The 23207-nt window shown below is 55.1% G+C and overlaps 2 protein-coding genes across 3 annotated transcripts in view; one reads left to right on the top strand and one right to left on the bottom strand.

Annotated features, from left to right (window-relative positions):
- The window catches only part of LOC119715426 (sodium/glucose cotransporter 2-like), a 37721-nt gene extending 21701 nt beyond the window's left edge, over window positions 1–16020 (bottom strand). Inside the window, exons 1-6 of one of the 2 annotated variants that reach the window (XM_072029513.1) lie at window positions 15920–16020; window positions 12701–12772; window positions 8793–8897; window positions 6452–6511; window positions 4713–4817; window positions 221–326 (exon numbers count right to left, since the gene is read on the bottom strand). In XM_072029513.1, coding sequence (XP_071885614.1) covers window positions 221–326; window positions 4713–4817; window positions 6452–6511; window positions 8793–8897; window positions 12701–12715 — 391 coding nt within the window. In that variant the 5' untranslated portion in view covers window positions 12716–12772; window positions 15920–16020. Of the gene's footprint in view, window positions 1–220; window positions 327–4712; window positions 4826–6451; window positions 6512–8792; window positions 8898–12700; window positions 12773–15919 lie in introns of those variants that run through there. The other variant, XM_072029515.1, reaches the window with a different exon arrangement.
- A 2627-nt stretch (window positions 16021–18647) lies between these two features.
- Window positions 18648–23207, top strand: part of ARMC5 (armadillo repeat containing 5) — a 32686-nt gene continuing 28126 nt past the window's right edge. Inside the window, exons 1-2 of the mRNA XM_072029487.1 lie at window positions 18648–19021; window positions 21051–21127. Coding sequence (XP_071885588.1) covers window positions 18648–19021; window positions 21051–21127 — 451 coding nt within the window. The remainder of the gene's footprint in view (window positions 19022–21050; window positions 21128–23207) is intronic.

The raw sequence follows: 23207 nt of genomic DNA on the forward strand, positions 1-23207 counted from the left end.
CTCCCAGTATAAACCAGTGCCTCCCAGTATAAACCAGTCCCCTCCCAGTCCCCTCCCAGTCCCTCCCAGTGCCCACCAGTCCCCTCCCAATCCCCCCCAACCCCCCCCAATCCCTCCCAGTGCCCCCCCACCCCCTCCCAGTGCCCCCCCAGCCCCCTCCCAGTATAAACCAGTCCCCTCCCAGTATAAACCAGTGCCTCCCAGTATAAACCAGTCCCACCAGTGGCCGTGTAGATGCCGGTGGCCGCCAGCAGCGCCCCCACGGCCCCGTAGAGCTCCCAGCCCAGCGCCTCCCGGATGAACACGGCCCCCGAAAACATGTCCACCTGCGGACCCAAAATCCCCCGAATTTACCCCAAAATGGCACCCGAATCCCCATAAGGAACCCCAGTCCCAGAGGGTGTGGCCAAAAAACCCCAAATCCCAGAGATTTGCCCCAAATCCTATAAAATTCTACCCCAAATCCTATGGAAACCCCAAATACCAAAGGATATGGCCACCCGCCAGACCCAAAATCCCCAGAATTTACCCCAAAATATCACCCTAAAACCCCCAAAATCCCCAAATCCTGCAGTACATGGCCATAAATCCCCAAATCCCAGAGATTTGCCCCAAATCTTACAAAATTCGACCCCAAATCCTATAGAAACCCCAAATACCAAAGGATATGGCCACCCACCGGACCCAAAATCCCCGGAATTTACCCCAAAATATCACCCCAAAACCCCCCAAATCCCCAAATCCCAGAGGGTGTGGTCATAAAACCCCAAATCCCAGAGATTTGCCCCAAATCCTACAAAATTCGACCCCAAATCCTATAAAAACCCCAAATACCAAAGGATATGGCCACCCACCAGACCCAAAATCCTCGGAATTTACCCCAAAATATCACCCCCAAACTCCCAAAATCCCAAAATCCTGCACTACATGGCCATAAAACCCCAAATCCCAGAGATTTGCCCCAAATCCTATAAGGTTTCGCCCCAAATCCTATAAAAACCCCAAATCCCAAAGGATATGGTCACCCACCAGACCCAAAATCCCCAGAATTTACCCCAAAACGGCACCCGAATCCCCATAAGGAACCCCAGTCCCAGAGGGTGTGGCCAAAAAACCCCAAATCCCAGAGATTTGCCCCAAATCCTATAAAATTCTACCCCAAATCCTATGGAAACCCCAAATACCAAAGGATATGGCCACCCGCCAGACCCAAAATCCCCAGAATTTACCCCAAAATATCACCCTAAAACCCCCAAAATCCCCAAATCCTGCAGTACATGGCCATAAATCCCCAAATCCCAGAGATTTGCCCCAAATCTTACAAAATTCGACCCCAAATCCTATAGAAACCCCAAATACCAAAGGATATGGCCACCCACCGGACCCAAAATCCCCGGAATTTACCCCAAAATATCACCCCAAAACCCCCCAAATCCCCAAATCCCAGAGGGTGTGGTCATAAAACCCCAAATCCCAGAGATTTGCCCCAAATCCTACAAAATTCGACCCCAAATCCTATAAAAACCCCAAATACCAAAGGATATGGTCACCCGCCAGACCCAAAATCCCCAGAATTTACCCCAAAATATCACCCAAACCCCCAAAATCCCAAAATCCTGGAGTACACGGCCATAAAACCCCAAATCCCCCAAATTTGCCCCAAATCCTATAAGGTTCTGCCCCAAATCCTATAAAAACCCCAAATCCCATAGGATATGGTCACCCACCAGACCCAAAATCCCCAGAATTTACCCCAAAATTTCAGCCACCAACCCCCAAAATCCCCAAATCCCAGAGGGTGCGGTCATAAAACCCCAAATCCCAGAGATTTGCCCCAAATCCTACAAAATTCGACCCCAAATCCTATAAAAAACCCAAATACCAAAGGATATAGCCACCCGCCAGACCCAAAATCCCCGGAATTTACCCCAAAATATCACCCAAACCCCCCCAAATCCCCAAATCTCAGAGGGTGTGGTCGTAAAACCCCAAATCCCCCAAATTTGCCCCAAATCCTATAAGATTTCGCCCCAAATCCTATAAAAACCCCAAATCACATAGGATATGGCCACCCGCCAGACCCAAAATCCCCGGAATTTACCCCAAAATTTCAGCCACCAACCCCCAAAATCCCCAAATCCCAGAGGGTGCGGTCGTAAAACCCCAAATCCCCCAAATTTGCCCCAAATCCTATAAGGTTCTGCCCCAAATCCTATAAAAACCCCAAATCCCATAGGATATGGCCACCCGCCAGACCCAAAATCCCCAGAATTTACCCCAAAATATCACCCAAACCCCATAAAACCCCCAAATCCCCCCAAATCCCCCCAAATCCCCCAAAATCCCCAAATTCCCCCAAACTCCCCCACCCCCCCTTTCCCCCCCTTTCCCCCCCGACCCCATAAACCCCCCTAAAAACCCCAAATCCCCCAAAAACCCAAAAACCCCAAAATCCCCGTAATTAACCCCAAAAACCCCAAAAGCCCCAAAATCGCCGTAATTAGCCCCAAAACCCATAAACCCATAAAAACCCGAAATTCCCCCAAACCCCCCTTTCCCCCCCGCCCCCCCCGACCCCATAAAACCCCCCAAAAACCCCAAATCCCACAAAAACCCCAAAAACCCCCAAATCCCCCTAAATAACCCCAAATCCTCTAAAACCCCAAAATCCCCATAATTAACCCCAAAATCCCCCCAAACTCCCCCAAACCCCCCTTTCCCCCCCGCCCCCCCCGACCCCATAAACCCCCCGAAGAACCCCAAATCCCCCAAAACCCCCAAAACCCCACAAAACCCCAAAAACCCCAAAATCCCCATAATTAACCCCAAATCCCCCAAAATGCCCCAAAATCGCCGGAATTTGCCCCAAAAACCCCAAAACCCCAAACCCCCCTAACCCCCCCTTTCCCCCCCGACCCCATAAACCCCCCGAAAAACCCCAAATCCCCTAAAACCCCCAAAACCCCCCAAATCCCCCAAAACCCCCAAAAACCCCAAAATCCCCATAATTAACCCCAAAAACCCCCAAAACCCCAAAATCCCCATAATTAACCCCAAATCCCATAAACCCCTAAAAACCCCAAATCCCCCCAAACTCCCCCACCCCCCCCTTTTCCCCCCTTTCCCTCCCGACCCCATAACCCCCCCTAAAAACCCCAAATCCCCCAAAAACCCCCAAAACCCCCTAAATAACCCCAAATCCTACAAAAACCCCAAAATCCCCATAATTAACCCCAAAACCCCCAAAGCCCCAAAATCGCCGTAATTAGCCCCAAAACCCCAAAACCCCTAAAAACCCCCAAATCCCCCCAAACTCCCCCACCCCCCTTTCCCCCCCGCCCCCCCCGACCCCATAACCCCCCCGAAAAACCCCAAATCCCACAAAAACCCCAAAAACCCCAAAATCCCCGTAATTAACCCCAAAACCCCAAAAAGCCCCAAAATGGCCGGAATTTGCCCCAAATCCCATAAACCCCTAAAACCCCAAATCCCCCCAAACTCCCCCACCCCCCCCTTTCCCCCCCTCCCCCCCGACCCCATAAAACCCCCCAAAAACCCCAAATCCCATAAAAACCCCAAAAACCCCAAAATCCCCGTAATTAACCCCAAAAACCCCAAAAGCCCCAAAATCGCCGGAATTTGCCCCAAATCCCATAAACCCCTAAAAACCCGAAATTCCCCCAAACCCCTCTTTCCCCCCTTTCCCCCCCGACCCCATAACCCCCCCTAAAAACCCCAAATCCCCCAAAACCCCAAAAACCCCCTAAAAAAACCCAAATCCTATAAAACCCCAAAATCCCCATAATTAACCCCAAAAACCCCCAAAACCCCAAACCCCCCTAACTCCCCCTTCCCCCCCCGACCCCATAAACCCCCCGAAAAACCCCAAATCCCCCCAAAACCCCCAAAACCCCACAAAAACCCCAAAACCCCAAAAACCCCAAAATCGCCGGAATTAACCCCAAATCCCCCAAAATGCCCCAAAATCGCCGGAATTTGCCCCAAATCCCATAAACCCCCAAATCCCCCCAAACTCCCCCTTCCCCCCCTTTCCCTCCCGACCCCATAAACCCCCCCTAAAAACCCCAAACCCCCCAAAAACCCCAAAAACCCCAAAAAACCCAAAATCGCCATAATTAACCCCAAAACCCCCAAAGCCCCAAAATCGCCGTAATTAGCCCCAAATCCCATAAACCCCTAAAAACCCCCAAATCCCCCCCAAACTCCCCCAGCCCCCTTTCCCCCCGCCCCCCCCCGACCCCATAACCCCCCCTAAAAACCCCAAATCCCCCAAAAACCCCAAAAACCCCAAAATCCCCGTAATTAACCCCAAAACCCCAAAAAGCCCCAAAATCGCCGGAATTTGCCCCAAATCCCATAAACCCCTAAAAACCCGAAATTCCCCCAAACCCCCCTTTCCCCCCCGACCCCATAACCCCCCCCTAAAAACCCCAAATCCCACAAAAACCCCAAAACCCCAAAATCCCCATAATTAACCCCAAATCCTATAAAACCCCAAAATCCCCATAAATCACCCCAAAACCCCAAATCCCCCAAATCCCCCCAAGCCCCCCCCACCCCCATTTTCCCCCCCGCCCCCATAACCCCCCCTAAAAACCCCAAATCCCCCAAAACCCCAAAAACCCCAAAATCGCCGGAATTAACCCCAAATCCCCCAAAATGCCCCAAAATCGCGGGAATTTGCCCCAAACCGAGACGCGGGCGGCCCCGTAGAGCAGCAGCGAGAGCAGCGCCAGCAGCGGCCGCAGCCGCCGGGCCCCGAAGCGCAGCGCCAGGAACCGGGGCAGGGTCGGCACCTGCGGCACTGGTTAGACTGGGTTATACTGGTTTATACTGGTTTATACTGGGTTATACTGGGTTATACTGGTTTGGACTGGGAAGGGCTGGTTTGGACTGGGAAGGGCTGGTTTGGACTGAGGGGGGACTGTAAAGGGCTGGGGGGGCACTGGGAGGGGCACTGGGAGGGGATTGGGGGGGTATGAAGGAGATTGGGAGGGACTGGTTTATACTGGGAGGCACTGGTTTGGACCGGTTTATACTGGGAGGGGCTGGTTTGGACTGGGAGGGGGTGGGAGGGGAGTGGGGGGCACTGGGGAGGGGTTGGGGGGCACTGGGAGGGATTGGGAGGGGGTTGGGGGGCACTGGGGGGCACTGGGAGGGACTGGTTTATACTGGGTTATACTGGTTTGGATTGGTTTAGACTGGTTTATACTGGGAAGGGCTGGTTTGGACTGGTTTGGACTGGGAGGGCACTGGGAGGGCACTGGGAGGGGGCTGGGAGCGATATAGGAGGGGATTGGGAGCACTGGGAGGGGACTGGGGGGGATTGGGAGGGACTGGTTTATACTGGGTTATACTGGTTTGGACTGGGAAGGGCTGGTTTGGACTGGGAGGGCACTGGGAGGGCACTGGGAGGGCACTGGGAGGGGGCTGGGAGCGATATAGGAGGGGATTGGGAGCACTGAGAGGGGGTTGGGGGGGACTGGGAGGGACTGGGATGGACTGGTTTATACTGGGTTATACTGGTTTGGACTGGGAGGGGCTGGTTTGGACTGGGAGGGCACTGGGAAGGTACTGGGGGGCGCTGGGAGCGGTTGGGGGGCACTGGGAGGGGTTGGGAGGGGGTTGGGGGGCGCTGGGAGGGACTGGTTTATACTGGGTTATACTGGTTTGGACTGGTTTGGACTGGTTTATACTGGTTTGGACTGGTTTGGACTGGGAGGGCACTGGGAGGGCACTGGAGGGGGTTGGGAGGGGTTGGGGGGGCACTGGGAGGGAACTGGGGGGAACTGGGAGGGGGTTGGGGGAGACTGGGTTGGGTTGGGGGATACTGGTTTATACTGGGAGGGACTGGGGGGCACTGGGAGGGGATTGGAGGGGACTGGTGTATACTGGGAGGGCACTGGGGGGGACTGGGAAGGGACTTGGAGGGGGTTGGGGGGGACTGGGAGGGACTGGTTTATACTGGGTTATACTGGTTTGTACTGGTCTGGACTGGTTTATACTGGTTTATACTGGGAGGGGCTAGTTTGGACTGGTTTGGACTGGGAGGGCACTGGGGGAGCACTGGGGGGGCACTGGGAGGGGACTGGGAGGGGTTGGGAGGGGATTGGAGGGGACTGGGAGGAACTGGTTTATACTGGGAGGGCACTGGGGGGGGGGCTGGGAAGGGATTGGAGGGGTACTGGTTTATACTGGGATGCACTGGTTTATACTGGCAGGGACTGGGAGGGGACTGGGGGGGGACTGGGACCAGTATGGGAGGGACTGGGAGCACTGGGAGGGATTGGAAATGGACTGGTTCCTACTGGTTTATACTGGTTTATACTGGTTTATACTGGTTTATACTGGGAGGGGACTGGGCGGGCTGGGAGCGGCCCCGCCCACCCCCGTGGCGTCCCGGTGACGTCATGATGACGTCATCACTCACCCCCGCCCGCAGGTAAATGGGGCCGAAAACCCAACCCAGCAACAGCACCACGAACATGGCCTGGGGGGAGAGGGATCTATGGGGCAGGATCTATGGGGCAGGATCTATGGGGCAGGATCTATGGGGCAGGATCTATGGGGCGGGATCTATGGGGCAGGATCTATGGGGCAGGATCTATGGGGCAGGATCTATGGGGCAGGATCTATGGGGCGGGATCTATGGGGCAGGATCTATGGGGCAGGATCTATGGGGCAGGGGGGATCTATGGGGCAGGATCTATGGGGCAGGATCTATGGGGCAGGATCTATGGGGCAGGGGGGATCTATGGGGCAGGATCTATGGGGCAGGGTCTATGGGGCGGTATCTATGGGGCAGGATCTATGGGGCAGGGTCTATGGGTAAGGATCTATGGGGCGGGATCTATCGGGCAGGATCTATGGGGCGGGATCTATGGGGCAGGATCTATGGGGCAGGAGCTATGGGGCAGGATCTATGGGGCAGGGGGGATCTATGGGGCAGGATCTATGGGGCAGGGTCTATGGGGCAGGATCTATGGGGCAGGATCTATGGGGCGGGATCTATGGGGCAGGATCTATGGGGCAGGAAGGATCTATGGGGCAGGGTCTATGGGGCAGGATCTATGGGGCAGGAAGGATCTATGGGGCAGGGTCTATGGGGCAGGATCTATGGGGCAGGATCTATGGGGCAGGGTCTATGGGGCAGGATCGATGGGGCAGGATCTATGGGGCAGGATCTATGGGGCAGGAGCTATGGGGCAGGATCTATGGGGCAGGATCTATGGGGCAGGAGCTATGGGGCAGGGGGGATCTATGGGGCAGGATCTATGGGGCAGGGTCTATGGGGCAGGATCTATGGGGCAGGAAGGATCTATGGGGCAGGATCTATGGGGCAGGGGGGATCTATGGGGCAGGATCTATGGGGCAGGATCTATGGGGCAGAATCTATGGGGCAGGATCTATGGGGCAGGAAGGATCTATGGGGCAGGGTCTATGGGGCAGGATCTATGGGGTGGGATCTATGGGGCAGGATCTATGGGGCAGGGTCTATGGGGCAGGATCTATGGGGCAGGGGGGATCTATGGGGCAGGATCTATGGGGCAGGGTCTATGGGGCAGGATCTATGGGGCAGGATCTATGGGGCGGGATCTATGGGGCGGGATCTATGGGGCAGGGTCTATGGGGCAGGGTCTATGGGGCGGGGATCTATGGGGCAGGGTCTATGGGGCGGGATCTATGGGGCGGGATCTATGGGGCAGGATCTATGGGGCAGGGGGGATCTATGGGGCAGGATCTATGGGTCAGGATCTATGGGGCAGGATCTATGGGGCGGGATCTATGGGGCGGGATCTATGGGGCAGGATCTATGGGGCGGGATCTATGGGGCAGGATCTATGGGGCAGGAATGATCTATGGGGTGGGATCTATGGGGCAGGATCTATGGGGCAGGATCTATGGGGCAGGATCTATGGGGCGGGGATCTATGGGGCAGGGTCTATGGGGCAGGATCTATGAGGCGGGATCTATGGGGCAGGGGGATCTATGGGGCAGGATCTATGGGGCAGGGTCTATGGGGCAGGGGGATCTATGGGGCGGGATCTATGGGGCAGGATCTATGGGGCGGGATCTATAGGGCAGGATCTATGGGGCAGGATCTATGGGGCGGGATCTATGGGGCGGGATCTATGGGGCAGGATCTATGGGGCAGGGGGGATCTATGGGGCAGGATCTATGGGGCAGGGTCTATGGGGCAGGATCTATGGGGCAGGATCTATGGGGCGGGATCTATGGGGCAGGATCTATGGGGCAGGAAGGATCTATGGGGCAGGGTCTATGGGGCAGGATCTATGGGGCAGGGTCTATGGGTCAGGATCTATGGGGCAGGATCTATGGGGCAGGGGGGATCTATGGGGCAGGATCTATGGGGCAGGGACTATGGGGCAGGGGGGATCTATGGGGCAGGATCTATGGGGCAGGATCTATGGGGCAGGATCTATAGGGCAGGATCTATGGGGCAGGGTCTATGGGGCAGGGTCTATGGGGCAGGATCTATGGGGCGGGATCTATGGGGCGGGATCTATGGGGTAGGATCTATGGGGCCGGATCTATGGGGCAGGATCTATGGGGCAGGATCGATGGGGCAGGATCTATGGGGCAGGGGGGATCTATGGGGCAGGACCTATGGGGCAGGGTCTATGGGGCAGGATCTATGGGGCGGGATCTATGGGGCAGGGTCTATGGGGCAGGATCTATGGGGCAGGATCTATGGGGCAGGATCTATGGGGCGGGATCTATGGGGCAGGATCTATGGGGCAGCCCCTCACGTGCCACTCGAAGGCCGCCACCGCCAGCCCCGAGGCCGCCCCCGTCCCCGCCAGCCCCACAAAGTGCCCGGAGCCGATGTTGGAGGCGAAGAGAGAGGCCCCCACCTGGGAACGCACCCAAAAATACCCGAAATCACCCCAAAAAACACCCCAAAAAAACCAAAATCAACCCAAAAAAACAAACAAAATCACCCCAAAAAAACCCAAATCACCCCCCAAAAAAAAAAACAAAATCACCCCAAAATTACCCCAAAAAAAACAAAATCACCAAAAAAAAATCAACCCAAAAAAACAAACAAAATCACCCCCCAAAAAACAAAATCACCCCAAAAACCCAAATCACCCCAAAAAACACCCAAAAAACCCAAATCACCCAAAAATACCAAAATCACCCCCAAAAAAAACAAAATCACCCCAAAATTACCCCAAAAAAACAAAATCACCCCAAAAAAAATCAACCCAAAAAAACAAAATCACCCCAAAAAAACCCAAATCACCCCCCCAAAAAAACCCAAAATCAACCAAAAAAAAAAAAATCAACCAAAAAAAAAACCCCCAAAACCAAAATCACCCCCCAAAAAAACAAAATCACCCCAAAAATCAACCCCCAAAAAAACAAAATCACCCCAAAAAAAACAAAATCACACACAAAAAAACAAATCACCCCCAAAAAAAATAAAATCAACCCAAAAAAAACCAAAATCAACCAAAAAAAAAAACAAAATCAACCCCCAAAAACCCAAAATCACCCCAAAAACACCCCCCAAAAAACCAAATCACCCCCCAAAAAAACCAAAATCACCCCCCCAAAAAAAAATCACCCCCCCAAAAAATAAACAAAATCACCCCCCAAAAAAAACAAAATCAACCCAAAAAAACAAATCACCCCCCAAAAAAACCCAAAATCACCCCAAAAAACACCCCCCCAAAAAACAAAATCACCCCCCCCAAAAAAAACAAAATCAACCCCAAAAAAAACAAAATCACCCCCCAAAAAAGCAAATCACACCAAAAAAAACAAAATCACCCCCAAAAACCCAAATCACCCCCCAAAAAAACAAAATCAACCCAAAAAAACCAAAATCACCCCAAAAAACCCAAAATCAACCAAAAAAAAAAAAATCACCCCCAAAAAAACGAAAAAACCAAAATCACCCCAAAAAAACACAAAATCACCCCAAAAATCAACCCAAAAAAAAACAAAATCAACCCCCCCAAAAAAAACAAAATCAACCCAAAAAAACCCAAAATCAACCCAAAAAACACCCAAAATCACCCCCCCAAAAGCAAAAATAACCCCCAAAAACACCCAAAATCACCCCAAAATCCCCCAAATCACCCCAAAAAACCCAAGTCACCCCCCCAAAAAAAACAAAATCACTCCAAAAAAAAAAATCACCCCCCAAAAAAAAAAAAAAAAACAAATCACCCCCCAAAAAAACCAAATCACCCCCAAAAAAACACAAAATCACCCCAAAAAACACCCAAAAAAAAACAAATCACACCAAAAAAACCAAAATCACCCAAAAAAACAAAATCACCCCAAAAAACCAAAATCACCCCCCAAAAAACAAAATCGCCCCCAAAAAACACCCCAAAAAAAAACAAAATCACCCCCCAAAAAAACAAAATCACCCCAAAAAACACCCCAAAAAAAAACAAAATCACCCCCCCAAAAAACAAAATCATCCCAAAAAACCCAAATCACCCCCAGAAACCCAAATCACCCCCAAAAAAAGAAAACAAAATCACCCAAAAAAACAAATTCACCCCAAAAAAAACCAAATCACCCCAAAAAAACAAAATCACCCCCCAAAAAAACAAATCACCCCAAAAAACCCAAATCACCCAAAAAAAAAAACAAATCACCCCCAAAAAAACAAAATCACCCCCCCCAAAAAAACAAATCACCCTAAAAAAACAAATCACCCCCCCAAAAAAGAAATCACCCCAAAAAAACACAAATCACCCCCCAAAAAAACAAAATCACCCCCAAAAACCCAAATCACCCCAAAAGAAAACAAAATTACCCAAAAAACCCAAATCACCCCCAAAAAAAAAACAAATCACCCCCCAAAAAAAACAAAATCACCCCCAAAAAACCCAAATCACCCCCCAAAAAAACAAAATCACCCCCCAAAAAAACCCAAATCAACCCCAAAAACCCAAATCATCCCCAAAACCAAAATTCACCCCCAAAAAACCAAAATCACCCCCCAAAACCCAAATCACCCCAAAAAAAACAAAATCACCACAAAAAAAAAAAAAAAAATCACCCAAAAAAAACAAAATCAGAAAAAAAAAACAAAATCCACCCAAAAAACCCAAATCACCCCCAAAAAAACAAAACACCCCAAAAAACCCAAATCACCCCAAAACACCCCAAAACACAAATACCCCAAATGGGCCCATACGGACCCGAAATGGGCCCCAAATGCCCCCAAACCGCCCCATAAACAGACCCCAAACCCACCCCAAATTCCCCAAATTCCCCCAATTGCCCCAAAATGCCCCAATCCCCTATTCCCCCAATCCTCCCATCTCCCCCAAACTCCCCCCAAATCCCCCAAAAATCCCCCAATTTCCCCCCATAATGCCCCCAAATCCCCATTTCCCCAAATTCTCCCCAAAATCCACCAAAATCCCCCCAAATCCCCCAATTCCCTCCAAATCCCCCCAAATCCCTCCAAAATCCCTCAATCCCAAATCCCCCAAATCCCTCCAATCTTCCCCAAACTCCCCAAAACTCCCCAAATCCCCACAAATCCCCCCAAAATCCCCCAAATCCCCCAATCACCCCAAATCCCCATTTTTCCCCTAAATCCCCCCAAAATCCCCCAAAATTCCCCCAAAATGCCCCCAAATCCCCCATTTTCCCCAAAACCCCCAATTTTCCCCCAAATGCCCCCAAATCCCCCCAAACCCCCCAAAATTCCCCCAAATCCCCCATTTTCCCCAAATCCCCCAAATCTCCCCCAAAATCCACCAAAATCCCCCCAAATCCCCCAATTCCCTCCCAAATCCCCCCAATCCCCCAAAATCCCTCAAATCCCCAAATCCCCCAAATCCCTCCAATCTTCCCCAAACTCCCCAAAACTCCCCAAATCCCCCCAAATCCCCCCAAAATCCCCCAAATCCCCCCAATCACCCCCAAATCCCCATTTTTCCCCTAAATCCCCTCCAAATCCCCAAAATTTCCCCCAAAATCCCCCAAAATCCCCCCAAATCCCCCCAAAACCCCCCAAAATTCCCCCAAATCCCCCAAATCCCCAAATCCCCCAAATTCCCCCCAAATCCCCCCAATCCCCCAATTCCCCCCAATTTTCCCCCAAATATCCCCCAAATCCCCCCAAAATCCCCTAAAATTCCCCCCCATTCCCCCAAAATCCCTCAAATCCCCCAAATCCCCCAAATGTCCCCAAAATTCCCCTAAATCCCCATTTTTTCCCCCAAATCCCCCCAATCTCCCCCAAATTCCCCCAAATCCCCCCCAAATCCCCAAATCCCCATTTTCCCCCAATTCCCCCCAAATCCCCCCAAAATCCCCCAAATCTCCCCAGATTCCCCCAAATCCCCCAATTTTCCCCCAAATCCCCCAAATCCCCCAATTTTTTCCCCAAATCCCCCAAATTCCCCAAAATCCCCCAAATTCCCCCCAAATCCCCCCAAAATCCCCAAATCTCCCCAGATTCCCCCAAATCCCCCAATTTTCCCCCAAATCCCCCAAATCCCCCAATTTTTTCCCCAAATCCCCCAATTTTCCCCCAAAATCCCCCAAATTCCCCTAAATCCCCCAAAATCACCCAAATCCCCCATTTTTTCCCCAAATTTCCCCCCCCAAATCCCCCCCAACCCCCTCCCGCCCCCAAAGTCCCAAAATCGCCGTTTTTTCGCCCCAATTCACTCACGCTGCCCCAGCCCATTCGCTGCCCGGCCAGGAAGAACCCGGAGACGGAGCTGCGGGAACCGCGCCGCAGGGACTGGGGGCACCAGTATAGACCAGTAAGGACCAGTACAGACCAGTACGGACCCATACGGACTGGTATGGACCAGTACAGACCAGTACAGGACCAGTATAGGACCAGTACAGACTGGTATGGATTGGTACAGGACCAATACAGACCAGTAAGGACCAGTACACGACCAGTATGGACCAATACAGGACCAGTATGGACCGGTACAGGACCAGTACGGACCAGTACAGACTGGTATAGATTGGTACAGGACTGGTACAGACCAGTAAGGACCAGTACAGGACCAGTATGGACCAGTACAGACCAGTATGGACCAGTACAGGACCAGTATAGACTGTTATAGGATCAGTCCAGGACCAGTACAAACCAGTACAGGACCAGTACTTACTGGTACAGGACCAGTATGGACCAGTACAGTCTGGTATGGATTGGTACAGGACCAGTACAGACCAGTACAGGACCAGTATGGACCAGTATGGACCGGTACAGGACCAGTACGGACCAGTACAGACCAGTATGGACCAGTACAGGCAGTACAGACCAGTACAGACCAGTACAGGACCAGTACAGACCATAGCCATACAGGATCAGTACGGACCAGTACAAACCAGTACAGACCAGTACAGACTGGTACAGGACCAGTTTGATCTGGTACAGACCAGTCCGGACCAGTACAGGACCAGTATGGGCTGTTACAGGGCCAGTACGGACCAGTATGGACCAGTACAGGACCAGTCCAGACCATTACAGGACCAGTACAGACCAGTACGGGACCAGTTCAGACTGTATGGACCAGTATGGACCAGTACAGGGCCAGTACAGACCAGTATGGACCAGTACAGGACCAGTACAGACTGGTATGGACCAGTACAGGCCAGTATGGACCAGTTTGGCCCAGTATGGCCCAGTAGAGCCCCGGTATGGACCAGTATGGCACAAGTATGGCCCAGTATGGACCAGTTTGGCCCCAGTATGGCCCAGTATGGCCCAGTATGGCCCAGTATGGCACCAGTATGGCACCAACATGGCCCAGTACAGCCAGTATGGCCCAGTATGGCACCAGTACAGCCCAGTATGACACCAGTTTGGCACCAATATGGCCCAGTACAGCCCAGTATGGCCCAGTATGGCCCAGTATGGCACCAGTACGGCCCAGTATGGCCCAGTACAGGCCCAGTATGGCCCAGTACAGCCCAGTATGGCCCAGTATGGACCAGTACAGCCCAGTATGGACCAGTATGGCCCAGTACAGCCCGGGTATGGACCAGTATGGCACAAGTATGGCCCAGTATAGCCCAGTATGGACGAGAATGGCACCAGTACAGCCCCAGTATGGCCCAGTACAGCCCCAGTATGGCCCAGTATGGACCAGAATGGCACCAGTACAGCCCCAGTATGGCCCAGTACAGCCCCAATATGGCCCAGTACAGCCCAGTACAGCCCAGTACGGCTCAGTACAGCCCAGTATGGCACCAGTATGGCCCAGTATGGCCCAGTACGGCCCAGTATGGCCCAGTATGGCCCAGTATGGCACCAGTATGGCCCAGTACAGCCCCAGTATGGCCCAGTATGGCCCAGTATGGCCCAGTATGGCACCAGTATGGCCCAGTATGGCCCAGTACGGCCCCAGTACAGCCCAGTACGGCCCCATATGGCCCAGTACAGCCCAGTATGGACCAGTATGGCACCAGTATGGACCAGTACGGACCAGTATGGCACCAACATGGCCCAGTACAGCCCAGTATGGCACCAGTATGGCCCAGTACAGCCCAGTATGGCCCAGTATGGCACCAGTATGGCCCAGTACAGCCCCAGTATGGCCCAGTATGGCCCAGTTCAGCCCCAGTATGGCCCAGTACGGCCCAGTATGCCCGGCCTAACCCCAGTCTGTCCCAGTGCGGGGCCCCAGTGCTCCCAGTGCCCCCAGTAATGATTAACCCGCCCCTCCCCCCGGGCAGGGGGCGAACAAAGGGGGGGGGGGCACTTGTGGGGCAGGGGGGGTGGTTATGGGGCAGGGTGGTGGTTATGGGGCAGAGGGGGTTCACTTATGGGGCTGGGGGGTGCTTATGGGGCTGGGAGGTGGTTATGGGGCAGGGGGGTACTTGGGGGGCACTTATGGGGCAGGGGGGCACTTATGGGGCTGGGGGGTGGTTATGGGGCAGGGGGGCACTTATGGGGATGGGGGGGCACTTGGGGGGCACTTATGGGGCAGGAGGGACACTTGTGGGGCTGGGGGGGCACTTATGGGGCAGTTATGGGGCTGGGGGGCACTTATGGGGCAGTTATGGGGCTGGGGGGCACTTATGGGGCAGGGGGTGGTTATGGGGCAGGGGGGGCACTTATGGGGCTGGGGGGTGGTTATGGGGCAGGGGGGGCACTTATGGGGCAGGAGGGACACTTGTGGGCGGGGGGGGCACTTATGGGCAGGGGATACTTATGGGGCAGGGGGTGGTTATGGGGCTGGGGGGGCACTTGTGGGGCTGGGGGCACTTGGGGGTCCCATAGGGTCACTTATGGGTCCCGCCCCCCACTTATGGGTCCCGCCCCCCAACTTATGGGTCCCACCAGCCCCACAGCCCCACTTATGGGTCCTGCCCCCAACTTATGGGTCCCAAGGCCCCACTTATGGGTCCCATAGGGTCACTTATGGGTCCCGAGGCCCCACTTATGGGCCCCCACAGCCCCACTTATGGGTCCCATAACCCCACTTATGGGTCCTGCCCCCTACTATGGGTCCCAAGGCCCCACTTATGGGTCCCACCAGCCCCACAGCCCCACTTATGGGTCCTGCCCCCCAACTTATGGGTCCCGCCCCCCAACTTATGGGTCCCGTAGCCCCACTTATGGGCCCCATAACCCCACTTATGGGTCCCATAGGGCCACTTATGGGTCCCGCCCCACACTTATGGGTCCCACCCCCCACTTATGGGTCCCGCCCCCCAACTTATGGGTCCCGTAGCCCCACTTATGGGTCCCACAGCCCCACTTATGGGTCCTGCCCCCCAACTTATGGGTCCCACCCCCCACTTATGGGTCCTGCCCCCACTTATGGGTCCCATAACCCCACTTATGGGTCCCATAGGGCCACTTATGGGTCCTGCCCCCCAACTTATGGGTCCCGCCCCACACTTATGGGTCCCGCCGCCCCCTTACCCACAGCCCCACGGCGAGGACGAGGGCGAAGTAGCCGCCGATGACCCCCAAGTCCCCGGCCCCACAGCGGCCATCGCCCCCCAACCCCTGCCCCACAGCCCCCGCCCCACTGATATAGGGCGGCCGTGGGGCGGAGCTGTGGGGCTGGCCCATACCGCCCCCCCCCCCCCCCATGGGCACGCTCGGCTGCCCCCCAAGTGGCCCCGGTGACCCCGGCGAGGGGGTGGGGCGGGGAGAGCGGGGGCCCTATAGGGGGGTCCCTGCCCCATAGATTGGGGGCTGGGGGCCTATAGGGGGGCTCCTGCCCCATAGATTGGGGGCTGGGGCCTATAGGGGGGTCCCTGCCCCATAGATTGGGGGCTGGGGCCCTATAGGGGGGTCCCTGCCCCATAGATTGGGGGCTGGGGCCCTATAGGGGGGTCCCTGCCCCATAGATTGGGGGCTGGGGCCTATAGGGGGGGTCCCTGCCCCATAGATTGGGGGCTGGGGCCCCATAGATTGGGGCTTGGGGCCCTATAGGGGGGGCTCTGCCCCATAGATTGGGTCCTGGAGCCCCATAGAGGTCCCATAGGGGGTCCCTGCCCCATAGATTGGGGCTGGGGCCCTATAGGGGGGTCCCTGCCCCATAGATCCGGCCCCATAGCCCATAGGGACCCCATAGGGACCCCATAGGGGGTCCCAGCCCCATAGATCTGACCTAGTGCCCCATAGATTGGGGGCTGGGGCCCCATAGAGACCCCATAGAGACCCTATAGGGGGGGCTCTGCCCCATAGATCTGGGCCTAGTGCCCCATAGAGGCCCTATAGGGGACCCTGCCCCATAGATCCTGTCCTAGTGCCCCATAGATTGGGGTCTGAAGACCTATAGGGGTCTCTGCCCCATAGATTTGGTCCTGGAGCCCCATAGGGACCCCATAGGGCCCCATAGGGGTGTCTCTGCCCCATAGATTGGGGGCTGGGGCCCCATAGAGGCCCTATAGGGGGGACCCTGCCCCATAGATCTGGCCCTAGAGCCCCATAGAGGCCCTATAGGGAGTTTCTGCCCCATAGATTGGGGCTGGGGCCCTATAGGAGGGGACTCTGCCCCATAGATCCAGTCCTAGAGCCCCATAGAGACCCCATAGGGACCCCATAGGGGGGTCTCTGCCCCATAGATTGGGTCCTGGGGCCCCATAGATTGGGGGCTGGGGCCCTATAGGGGGGCTCTGCCCCATAGATTGGGGGCTGGGGACCCATAGAGGCCCTATAGGGGGTCCCTGCCCCATAGATTGGGGGCTAGGGCCCTATAGGGGGGACTCTGCCCCATAGATCCGGCCCCATAGCCCCATAGAGACCCCATAGGGCCCCATAGGGGGGTCCCTGCCCCATAGATCTGGGCCTAGTGCCCCATAGAGGCCCTATAGGGGGACCCCTGCCCCATAGGCGCCGCAAGCCTCATGGGACTTGTAGTTCTTCCCCCCCTTTTTATAATGGAGCCCAATGGGACCCAGAACTACAACTCCCATCACCCCCTGCGCCCTCAGGGCCTTCCTTTCCCCTCCTTCCTCAATCGGCCTCCCTGGAGCCGCAAAGCTCATGGGACTTGTAGTCCAGTCCCCCCTCTACTCCATTAACCCCTATGGGGCCGGAACTACACCTCCCATCACCCCTTGCGCCTCTGCGGCCTTCCCTTCCGCTTCTTCCCCTCCAGTCCCTATAAGCGCCGCAAGCCTCATGGGACTTGTAGTCCTTTAACCCCCCTTTATAATGGAGCCCAATGGGAGTCCGAACTACAACTCCCATCACCCCTTTGCGGCTCCGCGGCCTTCCCTTCCGCTTCTTCCCCAGAGCCTCCCCGGCGCCGCAAAGCCTCATGGGACTTGTAGTCTTTTAACCCCACTTTATAATGGAGCCCAATAGGCCCCAGAACTACAACTCCCATCATCCCTTGCGCCTCCAGGCCTTCCTTTCCCCTCCTTCCCTAATTGGCCTCCCTGGAGCCGCAAAGCCTCATGGGACTTGTAGTCCATTCCCCCCTCTACTCCATTAACCCCTATGGGGCCCGGAACTACAACTCCCATCATCCCTTGCGCCCTCAGGCCCTTCCTTTCCCCTTCTTCCCCTCCAGTCCCTATGAGCACCGCAAAGCCTCATGGGACTTGTAGTCCTTTAACCCCCCTTTATAATGGAAGCCTATGGGAGTCCGAACTACAACTCCCATCACCCTTGCGGCTCCGCGGCCTTCCCTTCCGCTTCTTCCCCCAGAGCCTCCCCGGCGCCGCAAAGCCTCATGGGACTTGTAGTCTTTTAACCCCACTTTATAATGGAGCCCAATAGGCCCCAGAACTACAACTCCCATCATCCCTTGCGCCTCCAGGCCTTCCTTTCCCTCCTTCCCTAATTGGCCTCCCTGGAGCCGCAAAGCCTCATGGGACTTGTAGTCCATTCCCCCCTCTACTCCATTAACCCCTATGGGGCCCGGAACTACAACTCCCATCATCCCTTGCGCCCTCAGGCCCTTCCTTTCCCCTTCTTCCCCTCCAGTCCCTATGAGCACCGCAAAGCCTCATGGGACTTGTAGTCCTTTAACCCCCCTTTATAATGGAAGCCTATGGGAGTCCGAACTACAACTCCCATCACCCCTTGCGGCTCCGCGGCCTTCCCTTCCGCTTCTTCCCCCAGAGCCTCCCCAGCGCCGCAAAGCCTCATGGGACTTGTAGTCTTTTAACCCACGTTATAATGGAGCCCAATGGGGCCCGGAACTACAACTCCCAGCCCCCCCCGCGCCCCCTTTCCCCTTCTCCCCGTCCCCCCCCATCATGGCGGAGCCCCTGGCCTGGTGCGTGGAGGCTTTGAGGAGCGGGGCCGAGCCGGGCCTAGGCCGGGCCTTGAGGTCCCTGCGGAGCCTCCACAGCCGCAGCCGGGCCGGGGCCGAGGGGTTCAGGGCCCGGGGGGGTTGGGGCCCCTCCTGGAGCTCCTCCGGGACCCCCCCCTCCAAGAATTTGGGGGTGGGGGGGGGGGGGGGAAGGAGCCTGGGCCTGGCCCTCAGCGTCCTGGGGAATCTCTGCACGGAGCCCGGGTGCAGGAGGCAGGCCCGGAGCCTCGGGGGGGTGCCGCGGCTCGGTGAGAGGGGGAAAGGGGGGAAATGGGGGGGTGGGGGGGTATTAAAGGGGGGTTTTGGGGGGGTTGAGGGGAATTGGGGGGGATAAAGGGGGCTTTGGGGGAAAATGAGGGGGTTGGGGGGGGTTGAGGGGTAAAAGGGGGTTTGGGGGGGCTTTGGGGGTATAAAGGGTTATTTGGGGTCTTGGGGGGGATTGGCGGGGAATTGGGGGGTCTTAGAGGGGTTATTGGGGGAATTGGGGGGCGTTTGGGGGGAAATAGGGGGGTGGGGGGGTCGTAGAGGGGATATTGGGGGGGTTGGGGGGGAATTGGGGGAGTTGGGGGGAGATTGGGGGGCTAAAAGGGGGTTTGGGGGGAGGTTGGGGGGGTATAAAGGGGGTTTGGGGGGGTTGGGGGGCAATTGCGGGGTAATAGGGGGATTTGGGGGGTTAAAAGGGAGTTTGGGGGGGAATGGGGGGTCTTAATGGAGTTTATTGGGGAATTGGGGGCGAATTGGGAGGTTTTGGGGGGGGGGAATTTGGAGGTGGGGGTCTTAAAGGGGTTATTAGGAGGGTTGGGGGAAATTGGGATTTTGGGGGCATAAAAGGGAGTTTGGGGGGTATAAAGGGATTAATAGGGGGTTTGGGGGGTCTTAAAGGGGATATTGGGGGGGTTTAGGGGGTAAATAGGGGGCTGGGGGGGTCCTTAAGGGGATATTGGGAGGGTGGGGGGGGTGGAAGGGGAGTTGGGGGATTGGGGGGCTGGGGGGTATCGGGGTTGGAGGGGAATAGGGGGGTGGGGGGGGTCCTAGAGGGGTTAATGAGGAGGATTTGGGGGGGTCTAAAGGGATTATTAGGAGGTTTAGGGAGTTCGGAGGTTTTGAGGAGATTGAGGAGCTAGGAGGTCCTGAGGGGATATTTGAGAGGTTGGGGGATTTCGGGGGTTCAGGAGGTAAAAGGAGTTGGGGGGGAATTGGGGGGGTTTGGGGGGAAATAGGGGGTTGGGGGGGTCGTTGAGGGGACATTGGGGGGCTTGGGGGGGTTTGGGGGGGTTTGGGGGGTCTTAAAGGGGTTAATGGGGAAATTGGGGGTAGTGGGGAGCTGGGGGGGTCCCCCTTAAACCCCGCTCCCATTGGCTCCGCCCCCTTCCCCTAAACCCCGCCCCCTTCCCCTAAACCCCGCCCCCTTCCCTCTAACCCCACTCCCATTGGCCCACGCCCCCTTGGCCACGCCACCCTCCCCCCTAAACCCACCCCCTTCCCCTTAGCCCCGCCCCCTCCCCCTCAAACCCTGCTCCCATTGGCCCACACCCCCTTGGCCCCGCCCCCTTCCCCCTAAACCCCGCCCCCTTTCCCCCTAAACCCCGCCCCCTTCCCCCTTAACCCCACTCCCATTGGCCCACGCCCCCTTGGCCACGCCCCCTCCCCCCTAAACCCACCCCCTTCCCCTTAGCCCCGCCCCCTCCCCCTCAAACCCTGCTCCCATTGGCCCACACCCCCTTGGCCCCGCCCCCTTCCCCCTAAACCCCGCCCCCTTTCCCCTAAACCCCGCCCCCTTCCCTCTAACCCCACTCCCATTGGCCCACGCCCCCTTGGCCACGCCCCCTCCCCCCTAAACCCACCCCCTTCCCCTTAGCCCCGCCCCCTCCCCCTCAAACCCTGCTCCCATTGGCCCACACCCCCTTTGGCCCCGCCCCCTTCCCCCTAAACCCCGCCCCCTTCCCCTAAACCCCGCCCCCTTCCCTCTAACCCCACTCCCATTGGCCCAAGCCCCCCTTGGCCACGCCCCCTCCCCCTAAACCCCGCCCCCTCCCGCCTAAACCCCGCCCCCTTCCCTTAAACCCCGCCCCTTCCCCTTAACCCCGCTCCCCCGTTCGCCATGCCCCCCTTGGCCACGCCCCTTCCCCCTAAACCCCGCCCCCTTCCCCTTAAACCCCGCCCCTTCCCCCTAAACCCCGCCCCCTTCCCCTCTAACCCCTCTCCCATTGGCCCACGCCCCCCTTGGCCACGCCCCCTTTGGCCCCGCCCCCCTGACTTTGGCCCCGCCCCCTGCAGTGGCCCTGCTGGGGGGGCCCGGCCCCGAGAGCGTGCGGAACCGGGCGGCCAGAGCCCTGGCCAACATGGCCCTGGAGCCTGAGGGAGCCCGCGACGTCCTGCAGGAGGGTGAGTGCGGCCCCAAAATGACCCCAAAAAAACCCTAAATGATCCCAAAAAAAAATAAGTGTCAAAAAACGGCACTAAAATGGCAAAAAATGGCAAAAAATGGCAAAAAATGGCTCAAAAAGGCACAAAATGGACCCAAAAGGGACCCTAAAAGGCACAAAATGGCCTCAAAAGGATCCTAAATAATATGGGATTGCCCCAAAAAGACCCTAAATAAGGGAAACGGCCCCAAAGGGACCGAAGTGGCAAAAAATGGTACTAAAATGGCATAAAATGGCAAAAAAATGGCCCAAAATGGCACAAAATGGACCCAAAAGGGCATGAAATGGACCCAAAAGGGTCCTAAATAATATAGATTTGCCCCAAAAGGACCCTAAAAGGCACAAAATGGCACCAAAATGGCCCAAAATGGCCCCAAAATGACCCTAAATGGCAATAAATGGCCCCAAAAGGACCCAAAATGGCACCAAAATGGCATAAAATGGACCCAAAATGATCCAAAAGGGCACAAAATGGCCCCAAAAGGATCCTAAATAATATAGGATTGCCCCAAAAGGACCCTAAAAGGCACAAAATGACACCAAAATGGCATAAAACGGCAAAAAAATGGCATAAAATGGCCCCAAAAGGACCCAAAATGCCATAAAATGGCACCAAAATGGCACAAAAGGGACCCAAAATGAACCAAAAGGACCCAAAAGGACCCTAAAAGGCACAAAAAGACCCCAAAAGGACCCTAAAAGGCAAAAAATGGCACCAAAATGGCCCCAAAAGGCCCCTAAGTGGCCCCAAAACGGCCCCGAAAGGAGCCGAAATGCCCCAAAACGAGGCCCGGCCCCGAGAGCGTGCGGAACCGGGCCCTGGAGCCAGAGGGAGCCCGGGACGTCCTGCAGGAGGGTGAGTGCGGCCCCAAAAAGACCCCCCAAAAAAAACCTAAATTTTGGGAAATGGCCCCAAAAAAAAATAAGTGGCAAAAAACGGCACTAAAATGGCATAAAATGGCAAAAAATGGCATAAAATGGCAAAAAATGGCCCAAAATGGCCCAAAATGGCACTAAAATGGCACTAAATGGCCCCAAAAGGATCCTAAATAATATAGGATTGCCCCAAAAAGACCCTAAAATGTGGAAACGGCCCCAAAAGGATCCTAAGTGGCAAAAAACGGCACTAAAATGGCATAAAATGGCAAAAAATGGCCCGAAAAGGCACAAAATGGACCCAAAAGGGACCCTAAAAGACACGAAATGGCCCCAAAAGGATCCTAAATAATATGGGATTTTCCCAAAAGGACCCTAAAAGACCCTAAATGATCCAAAAGGACCCTAAGTGGCAAAAAATGGCGCGAAAATGGCAAAAAATGGCATAAAATGGCAAAAAATGGCAAAAAATGGCCCAAAAAGGCACAAAATGGACCCAAAAGGGACCCAAAAGGACCCTAAGTGGCACAAAAAGGATCCTAAATAATATGGGATTGCCCCAAAAGACCCTAAAAGGCACAAAATGGCACCAAAATGGCCCAAAATGGCTCAAAAAAGCACCAAAATGGCACGAAAATGGCACAAAATGGCCATAAAAGAACCCAAAATGGCACTAAATGGACCCAAAAGGACCCTAAGTAGCCCCAAAATGACCCTAAGTGGCACTAAACGGCCCCAAAAGGACCCAAAATGGCACAAAATGGACCCAAAAGGGACTCTAAAAGACACAAAATGGCCCCAAAAGGATCCTAAATAATATGGGATTTTCCCAAAAGGTCCCTAAAAGTCAAAAAATGGCACCAAAAGGACCCTAAATGGCAAAAAACGGCACTAAAATGGCATAAAATGGCACAAAATGGCAAAAAAATGGCAAAAAATGGCCCAAAAAGGCACAAAATGGACCCAAAAGGGACCCAAAAGGACCCTAAGTGGCACAAAAAAGGATCCTAAATAATATGGGATTGCCCCAAAAAGACCCTAAATATCGGGAAACGGCCCCAAAAGGACCCTAAGTGGCAAAAAACGGCACTAAAATGGCCCAAAATGGCCCCAAAATGGCCCAAAAAGGCAC

Source organism: Anas platyrhynchos, chromosome 30, assembly GCF_047663525.1.
Source record: "Anas platyrhynchos isolate ZD024472 breed Pekin duck chromosome 30, IASCAAS_PekinDuck_T2T, whole genome shotgun sequence".
NCBI classification, from domain to species: domain Eukaryota; kingdom Metazoa; phylum Chordata; class Aves; order Anseriformes; family Anatidae; genus Anas; species Anas platyrhynchos.